This window comes from Triturus cristatus, chromosome 8 (genome assembly GCF_964204655.1).
Source record: "Triturus cristatus chromosome 8, aTriCri1.1, whole genome shotgun sequence".
Taxonomy (NCBI): Eukaryota; Metazoa; Chordata; class Amphibia; order Caudata; family Salamandridae; genus Triturus; species Triturus cristatus.
Window position 1 is genome coordinate 671,052,267 of NC_140591.1, and position 9,622 is coordinate 671,061,888.

The window sequence follows — 9,622 nt, forward strand, 5'->3', positions numbered from 1 at the left end:
TTGCATGGCCACTGAGCGACGACTGAGCACATGGGTTGCATTGCACAGCCTGTTGACAGACTTGGTGTACCCTTCAAGTTTCTGCCTGTCTCTGTGCCTTGCAGCACGGTCACTATGAATTCTGCTGCATAACAGCCTCACTGCATCCGACATCTCCTTCATACCCTCTGCCACAGTACTGTTGAGGCAGTATATGGCCTCCTTAATGTTGTCAATCTTCCTGTTGTTTGCCACCATCTGACATTGTCTTTCCCTGCAGGCGCTGCACTTTGAGCATCTGCCCCTCCATACCAGAGAAGACACTGGACTCATCAGCATCAGGACTCTGTGCCCTTTCTCGCCGTCTATGGGCACCTGTGTTGCCATCCTCCACGGGGGACTGTGTCAAAGATGCCTGTGTGTGATCTTCCAGCGTTGTCTGTTGTGCTCCCTGGCTGGCATCCTCTGGAGAAGTGTGGCTCAATGATTAGAGCGGCAGACCCTGATGCAGAGGTTTAGCCCGGGACCAGGGTTCAATTCCCCGCCTCGGCGGGTCTTGGGCTAAAAAAAAATTCCACAGACCTGATAATTCTTGCCTCGGTGCCATTCCAATCATGCAGTCCCACTCTGCAACTCTGGGCAATAGCTTGCTTAATCTCCACAACGGCCTCCACAACGCTAAGGATGCCTGGCCTCCACCTTGGGGGTGCCCAGCAGTGGACGCCTCACAGGGAAAGCCAGGATGGGTTCCACAGCGGTATTCATACAAGCGTCTTGAGACCCTTGCAGGTGAGTAGTGCGCTATACAAGTATCAATTTACATTACTTTACATTACATCTAACTCCTGGAGGCTAGCCACTGTATACCTCTTTGTTCATGCTGGTGGTGGTGGGGATGGTGGTGTGGTGTCAGCAGGTGATATGACTTCCTCCTCAATTGTGTTTTCCTCCCAGGAAGCCTCACAAGTCTCCCCTTCTGCAGCCTGGGGCGATGTTCCACCTGTGGATACAGAATGTACTATTACTCACTTGTCTGCCAGCATATTTCTGCAAATAAATGTAATGACTGACAATCTAGCTGTCTGTCCTCCGCTAGCTCATCTATTGATGTGTGTGACTTACCTATGCTTTTTGGGGACTGACTGATTTGCTAATAGTTGATACGGACTACAGCTCCCATGATGCACTGCTGATTTGAGACAAAACATGTTCTGGAGTGGGATTCTTGCAGGGGGATTGGGGTTAGGGAGGGGATTCAGCATGCTGTGCATGCATCTTACCTTGTCTGTTGGATGCTGTTGCTGAGCTGTCCACGTCTCCGATGCCACTGACCCTCTCCGGCTGGAAGCTGGACTCAACCATTTGCTCTAGAGCAGTCGGAGCAGGCGCAGCAGAGGTTCCCCCGCCTGTCTTCCTGGCTTGTTTCAGCCGGTCAGCCACCCTCTCCTTTGCATGTTTCCTCAGATCATACCATCGCTTCTTTAGGTCATCTGTTGAGCGATGTGTGACGCCAATTGCATTGATCTTCTGCTGGATGCCCAGCCAAATCCTCCTTTTCTGTGCCTCAGGGACGTGAAGAGATTTCTTGCCAAAGAGCTGGTCGTGATCTTTGACAACCTCCTCTATGAGGATCTCCAACTCCCTCTCACTAAACTTGTGCTTGCGATTTCTTTCGCCAGCATTTTTCCCCTTCTCCTGTGAGGCCATGGTGCAGTTCCTCTGTGTTAGCTAGGTGGTAGCTGTGCAGCTCCTCTGCTCTGGCTCCTGCTCCCTGCCTCTCCAACAGCTTCAGGATCAGTGCAGCTGCTGGGTGTGGCCACTTCCTGGTTGTGATGTCATGAGGAGGCACAGGATTGACTGAATCTGGATTTTGCGATTTTTCAAACTCCCGGAATGGCTAATTACGGAATCGGTAATAAAGATTCGGTAATGTGGATTCAGTATTTGTAATAGCGATTTTTACAGATTCGTTGATTTTTACGAATTTTTTCCTACATCGGAAATAGCAAGTTCTTAATAGCGAATCGGTAAGAATTGCTATTAAGGACTCGGTATTTCGGTTTTACCTACCTAGGGTCCTAAAAGTCTAAAAACCTGCTTGTTGGTTATTTGAGACCTCTTGAAGTCCCTGAGGTATCTGAATTAACTTTGGGGGTATGGCGAAGTGCAAATTAGATTTTAACATGAGGGGGCTCCCCTGCAAAGAAAAAGGTTGGTACACTTGATGGTCATATTGATAAGGCGCCTTAAACAAAGAAAACCGTAATGTTGAAAGAAGACTTTCTCTTGGCTAAAGGGATGGCAGCACCATGCCTGATTTATTTTGGTCACCACAAGTTAGGTGTTGGAGGAAGCCAATGTGGAAGAAGACACCCAGGATATTTTGACGCTGCCTCTGGATGGTCTGAGAATCCCCTCACCCGTTAAAATGGTTCCCTCTTCTAATCTGGCTCCCATTAATCCTGCTAATTCTGCTGATACTAAGCCAAAATAAAAACAAGGACATAATAGGAAAGAATATGCCATTTTAAATCAGGCAAGCCCTGCAAGGAATCAGCGCTCATCCATCTGTGGTCCCCTCATTGACTATATTGAGGGCAAGATGGGCAGGTTGGGCAAGGTGATCAAATCAATTATGGATGCCAAGCTGCAAGGACTATATGGCCGACTGGAATGTATTGAGGTCAAACTATCTAGCTTAACTTGTGGGCTGGACTCCGTATCTGTCAACTTGACTGTTGCTAACACCACAACTAGTCTGGTGCAAGAGCCCAACACTTTGGCAGATATCAGGAGGCACTAGATCCGTGGGTTACCTGAAGGTGTTAGTGACACTAACACTAACCCAGCTACAACTCATTTACTACCAGCAGCGGTCCGTGGAGGGAGTTCTGTAGGGCGGAGCAGGGTGGGGGTTACTAAACACCGGAACATGGATAATTGGAGGTAAGTAAACAATTAAATAAATAAAACAAATTTCGTAGCGTGCCCTGCATCACAAAATGCGGTGCAGCGCGCACTACGAAATTCGTTTTATTTATTTAATTGTTTACTTACCTCCAATTTTCCATATTCCGATGTTTAGTACCCCCCACCCTGCCTTTCCGCCCCATGGAACTCCCTACACGGACCGCTGCTGTTTACTACCCATCTAAGAGGAGCAAGGGCATGGTGCTGGGTCAATTATTATATCAGGTAGTGCAGATAGACCCAGTATTCATTTTGCTCAGTAATCTAGCTCCCCCTCCAGGTGTTATCTGCATCCTGTGGCCTGTCCTTTAGTTATCATGTTAGCAGATGTGCCAACGTTGCAACCAGAGACTGTTCAGACCACGGAGGACCTAATTGACAAATCCATTCATTCGATATATGGAAATTTGCGATGCCAACATAAATTATTTGATGATGTTCTCAGGGCAAGAGATGTATGATGGGTGGAGAATTATAGGTGACTATATAGTTCTCACGTTCGGAAACATAAGTATAGCAGGTAGTTAATTGTGGCCTTCTCTGATGAATATCATAAGTTGGACAACATCAAACTCTTGCCTCTTGGTTATTTTTATAGATCACTGGCTGATCATTAAGCAGGGGAGCTCTATATGCTGTCTATTTAGTGAGGCAGTAAGCGTTTATCATTCATGTTCATAACTGCTTTGCACCCCTGTGGGGTTTGGATAATATTGATTAACTTGGAGTTGGGCAGGCAATGTGTGACCCCATCCTTCAGGAAACCAGACAAGGCTAGTAGTTGGTCTTAGCTGTGATGGAGAACTCGCACGTTATATCCCTCTTACCCTTCCCCCATTTCAAATGAGGGTTTAGATCCTGTTGAGGGAAACTCTGCAGGCAATCCTCCTTTTACCTGACAGATGAAGCTCCTTTACTGGGATATTGCTGGTTTAGAGAACAAGGTTAAAAGCTGGGCCCCCTCATTCAAAATTATGACATCATATTTTTTCAAGAGACTTCGGCTTTTGATGTCATAAGTTTGAATGGGTTTGTTGCCCATATGGTTCCCGCTACCCGCAATCCCTCTGGAAGGGCAAGTGGTGGTTTGTTGGCATATTTTCATGTTACCCTGGAAGGTAAAATTAGTGTGATGTGTACTGCCAGCTCTTCAGCTCAATCTGGCTTATCTACTTGGTCTAATTTAAGGGCATTGTTTTTTATTAATTACTCTAATGCATGTCTTGGTTCTGATTCCTGCCCCCATATTAAAAGGTTACTAGATTATATTTTGGACCTTGAGATTGAATTTACTTAGCTGCGCTCAGGGTTCTAAATTGAGTTTAGAAAGCTTTATTGAGTGTAATAAACAAAGTAAAACATCAGTACAAAATAACACCAATAGGCAATGAAAAAGGACGATAAAAGCATTAAAATTCTAACAAGGTTGAAGAGATGCCTAACAGAACCAGGGAATATACTGAGGGAAAAAGCTTTTTTAAAGGTATCATGTTTAAGGGGCAAGGGAAGGGAAAGAGAAGAGCGAGGAAAAAGAGGGAAAAGAAGAGAGGAAAAAAAAAAAAAAAAAAATCATTACAGTGGGAAGAAAATATACACAAATTTGAAGTAGCGGCTAAATAAAAGAGAATACAAAAATAAGATATTCAAGGGGTAACTTGAGAGAGAAAATTAGTTGAAGGTAACCATAATAAATTCCTTTTGATCAACAGGGGTACAGTGGTAGCAAAGGCACAATCAAGTCTGTGGTGATGACACAGCAAATTCCACCAGGCATTGTAGGAGATTTTGGAGGTGTCTTTCCAATTTGTAGTAATAATCTGTAAAGAAATTGCTATATACAAATCTATAAATTTACGTACGTTACAAGAAACATTCCATATAGATGAAGTGCCACCCAGAAAAATGTGAACAATCTCAAAAGAGTGGTCAGTAGATAGTATTTCATTCAGTTTTAGCCAAATACGCAACCAGAGAGATTTAACTAACGGGCAGTGAAAGAACATGTGAAAAAAGTCACTATTAGTATGAGAGCAAGACCAACATTTTTTAGAGTCAAAAAGTTTGAAATTATGTAAGTCTGAAGGAGTGAAAAAAAGTCTGTTATAAAAAAAGTACAAAGTCTGTGTGGTACTAGCAGAGCGGGAAGCAGTGTGTATCTTAGACCATACAGAATTCCAAATCTGAAGGGGAAATTCTTGGGCAAGATCTTTTTCCCAGGACAGTTCAAGTTTGGATTTGGGTCGTTCAGCAAGGGGGCTAGCAAGAAGTTTATAAATAGCAGAGGCCTTAAGAGGAATGGAGAAATCTGGTAAGGACAGAGAAGGGATTAAGTCAGGAGGCGGGGGAGAAATGACTTGGGAAAGAATGCGACCGAAAGAGTTTTGAAGTAAGATATACTGGGAGGAGTGTGTGTTGGAAAGATGGTAAGAAACACGAATATCCGCGTAATCTCGCAAAGTATTATTTACAAGGAGATGATTAAAGGTGATAATGCCTTTATCAATCCATTCCTTCCAGAAGAGTGGTCTATTATTGATCTTTATGAATTTGTTATACCAGATTGGAGTCGAGGAAAGGAATTCTGACTGTGAAAGAGAGGAGCGAAACAGCGAGAGGGCAAGTGCTCTGGAATGTCTGAAGATAGGGGTAAGAAAACGCTGCGGAGGCTGAGATAAACGAGTAGCAATATTAAAGGAAAAAGGTGAGAGCTGCGCAAGTTCCACAGAGCTCCATGCTGTCAGAGGAGGATCTGATGAGTCAGATAAAAAGGGCCAAATCTGCTTTAAAGTAAAAGCAGAGTGAAAGCGAGTGAGATTGGGGTAATTGACTCCGCCTGCTTCTTTGGGTTGTTGAAGACGGGAAATAGAGATCCTGGCCTTGCGGTTATTCCACAAGAATGAGGTGAAAATGCGATTAATTGTTTTGAAGAAATAGAGTGGTAGGGAAACAGGAAGCATAGAAAGGTAAAAGTTTACAATAGGAAGAAGCATCATCTTGATAGTGGCTAACCGCCCCCACCATGACAAGAAAAGCGGAGACCAAGTAGCAATAAAGGAAGCAAGTTTTTTAACTATATCAGCCTGATTAAGCTTAATGGTATCTCTAATATTGTTAGTGTAGAGAATACCAAGACATTTAATGCTGCCAGAATTCCATTCAAAGCCGGAGCCCTGAAACATATAAGGAAGGCAAAATTTGTTAAGAGGTAAAACCTCAGACTTGTCTATATTAAGTTTATAACCAGATACTAGAGAATATTCACGCAACAGTGTAAAGAGTGAGGGTAAAGATGTGGATGGATTAGAAATATAAAGTAAAATATCATCAGCGTAGGCAGTGAACTTAATGTGAATGTTTTGAAATATGAAGCCAGTGTATGATGATGAGCGACAAATTTTTTCTAGAAAGGGTTCAAGCGCAAGAATGAAAAGAAGAGGGGAAAGAGGACAGCCCTGCCTAGTGCCTCTATGTAGAGGGAAATATGGAGACTGAGAACCGTTAACCCAGATCGAAGTAGAAGGGGCAGAATATAATAATTGAATATAACGAATAATAGTAGGGCTAAAACCATGCCACCTCAATGCACCAAACATGAAATCCCAGCAGACTCTGTCAAATGCTTTTTCAGCGTCTAATGTAATAGCAGCGACTGGGGAATCCATCCTTGAGGCAAGGTGAATGATATTGAGAAAGGTTCTCGAATTGTCAGTAATGGACCTGCCCTTGACAAAACCAGATTGATAGATATTGATAAGATTAGGGATAATTAGATTAATACGGGAGGCGAGAATTTTAGCGTAAATTTTACAGTCAGTGTTAATTAAAGAGATAGGCCTATAATTTTTACAGAGGGAAGGATCTTTGTCTTTTTTAGGGATTAGACATAGCATTGCCTGAGTAAAGGAACCTTTGGACTCTCCTTGAGCAAGAAAATGAGTAAACAAGGAAAGTAGGTGCGGCAAAAGGATGTCCTTAAAAAACAAATAAAAACGGACTGTAAACCCATCAGGGCCAGGAGTTTTATCTTTAGGGAGAAGAGTAATAGCGTTAAGCACTTCGCTTTCCGAGAGGGGAACATCAAGGGAGGAGAGATCGGGAGAACTACCGGAGGGCTTGGGAAGAGACTGAAAAAAAGCATCAATTTGATTCTGAGAAGGGACGGATTCTGGAGTATAAAGCGAAGAGTAATATTGGACAAAGCATTCAAGGATTTTATCATCAGTGTGGTGGCACTTCCCATGTGAATCAGCAATAGTGACTATTTTGGATTTTTGCTTTTTGATTTTAAGGTAATTAGCGAGAGATTTACTCGCTTTATTACGACCTCCGTACATTTTGGCATGGAAATTAAGGAGGTTGTTACAAGCAGAATCCCAAGAGTGTTTGTTGAATTGCATTTTAGCTTTAATAAGAGAGGAAAGTACATCCGAAGAAGTAGTAGTGAAATAAAGATGCTCCAGGTCTCTGATTTGTTTAAGAATTTGAGCAGACATAGATAGAGCTTTTTTCTTTTTTCGAGATACAAAATCAATAATGAAGCCTCTGGAAGTAGCCTTAAAAGCGTCCCAAATAAAATGAAATTGAGAGGTAGAGTGAAGATTATTTGTGAAAAAGTCTTCTGCAAAGAGCTTAAATTGTTCAATAAACTGTGAATCGAGGAGGAGCGAGTTGTTAAAACGCCAGCGCCTAGAGGTACGAGTAGGCGAAGGAAAGTCCATATCAACTATGACAGGGGCATGATCGGATATTAAAATAGAACCAATCTCTGAATTAGTCATGAATTGAAAGGTGTGCTGAGTAAGAAAAATGTAATCAATGCGAGAGTGTGATGCGTGTACTGGAGAGAAAAAGGAAAATTCTAAAGTGTCTGGGTGAGAAAGTCTCCATGAATCTATAAGACCTCTGGATGAGATGGCTTTAAAAAAAGACTTTTGCATCTTATTGGGTACATATCTGGTGAGCGACTTGCGATCCAAAAAAGGATCCATTAGTTGATTACAGTCACCCCCAACAACTAAATCATCAGTAGCATGAGATGAAAGAAGCACAGAAAATTCATTCCAGAAGGCTAAGTCTACACCGTTAGGGCCATAAACATTACAGAAAGAAAGTTTTGTGTTGTTAACAGTAACATCTACAAATAACCACCTCCCACAATTATCATGAAACTCATTCAGTAGCTGAACAGACAACGATTTATGAAATAAGATAATCACACCATTCTTGTTATGAGCTGCCGGAGAGCAGAAGGCCTCCCCAACCCATTGTTTACGCAAAGAGGATAAATCCTGTGAGTTAAGATGAGTTTCTTGCAACAACGCAACCTGGCATTTCAATGTAGCTAAGTGGGATAAAACACGCTGCTTTTTAACAGGATTACGAATACCTTTGACATTCCAAGAGATAACACGAAGACCATTCATTTCTTAAGGTAAAAAAGAAATATCTAAGCAGAAGGAAGTAGAGAAGTTAAATGGAGTTGAGAGAAAATGAATAATGGGGAAGAAACAAAGGTGAGAAGACCAACGCATGTGCCCACCACAAAACTAGTATTGGGAATAACAGAAGAAGACACCAGAGTACCATAAACAATAAGGAGAAAGAGAAAAGAAAATATAAAATAGAAAATGTAGTGTACATATTGCCAGAGAAGTAGAGAAAAGAAAAAAAGGGGGAAAAAAGAAAGAAAGGTAAGAAAAAGGAAAAGAAGGGGAGAGGAAGAGAAAGGAAGGAGAAAGGAAGGAGAAATAGAAAAGGGAAAGAGAGGGAGTCAAGACCCCCAAAAAGTAGCGAAAGAAAGATGGCAAAAAGCCAAGGGGCTTTAGCCATAAAAAAAATCCAGTCAGAAAACATTAAAGTGGGAGAGGGGCAACGAAGAACAAGACAGCCGAGCTAGGAGAATACAATAAGGAAGAACAGGCTATCGTAGTCGAAAAAGAAAACATACAATGGAATGGAGTACATAACAGAAGGCAACCAAATAGTGCAGGCAAAGGAACTTACCAGCTAGCAAGGGAGAAGGGGACGACAGCAGGATAAAACACACATTATAGACGACGAGGCAACACGAATGATGACCATAACAACAACACCGTGAGGAAAGAACCTGTAAGAAAATGAAGAGGAATGAGCAAAAGACGTACAAGAACTAGACAATACATTGTAAAATAGAATAAAACTAGATGCGATACATCAAACATAAACAGAACATAAAATTAGGATTTGCTCAGTTCCATGAGTTCTCCTTTGTGAGTATGAATGAACTTCCTCAGGTCTGCAGGATCTTCAAAGCTGTAGGTTCTATCTTTATACGTCACCTTGAAGAAACAGGGGTGTATCAAACCATAGCGTGCGTTTATGGATCTTAGCGCGGGCCGAAGGTCCAAAAATTCCTTCCGACGAGAAGCAGTAGGTTTGGAGACATCTTGGGCGAAGAAAACTTTATGACCAGACCAGATCATTTGCTTATGTTGCTTGGCAGCCTGAAGAACCGTCATGAGGTCTGAATAAAGAAGGAAATAGGCAATAATTCCCCGAGGTTTGGAGGTAGAAGAAGTGTTCCGAGGCCCCAGACGATGGGCACGTTGTATATTAAAGTCTGAGGATTTCGGGAGGCCGACAATCTGAAGAACTTGAGTTTTCAAGAAGTGAATCATGTCTGCCCCTTCAGAAC

General features: G+C 42.4%; 1 protein-coding gene across 1 annotated transcript; it reads right to left on the reverse strand.

Annotated features, from left to right (window-relative positions):
* Positions 1 to 211: 211 nt before the first annotated feature.
* On the reverse strand, positions 212 to 1,686 carry LOC146802531 (myb-related transcription factor, partner of profilin-like). Its single transcript, XM_085623768.1, has 2 exons — positions 1,260 to 1,686; positions 212 to 444 (listed from the first exon to the last, which is right to left on the reverse strand). The coding sequence occupies exons 1-2, from the start codon at positions 1,684 to 1,686 to the stop codon at positions 212 to 214; spliced, it is 660 nt and encodes a 219-aa protein (XP_085479894.1).
* Positions 1,687 to 9,622: the final 7,936 nt, after the last annotated feature.

Coding starts and splice junctions, on each gene's coding strand:
- LOC146802531 (XM_085623768.1), bottom strand. CDS start 1,686: ATGGCCTCACAGGAGAAGGGGAAAAATGCTGGCGAAAGAAATCGCAAG. Junction 445..1,259: donor AACAGCATCCAACAGACAAG/GTAAGATGCATG, acceptor ACACTTCTCCAG/AGGATGCCAGCCAGGGAGCA.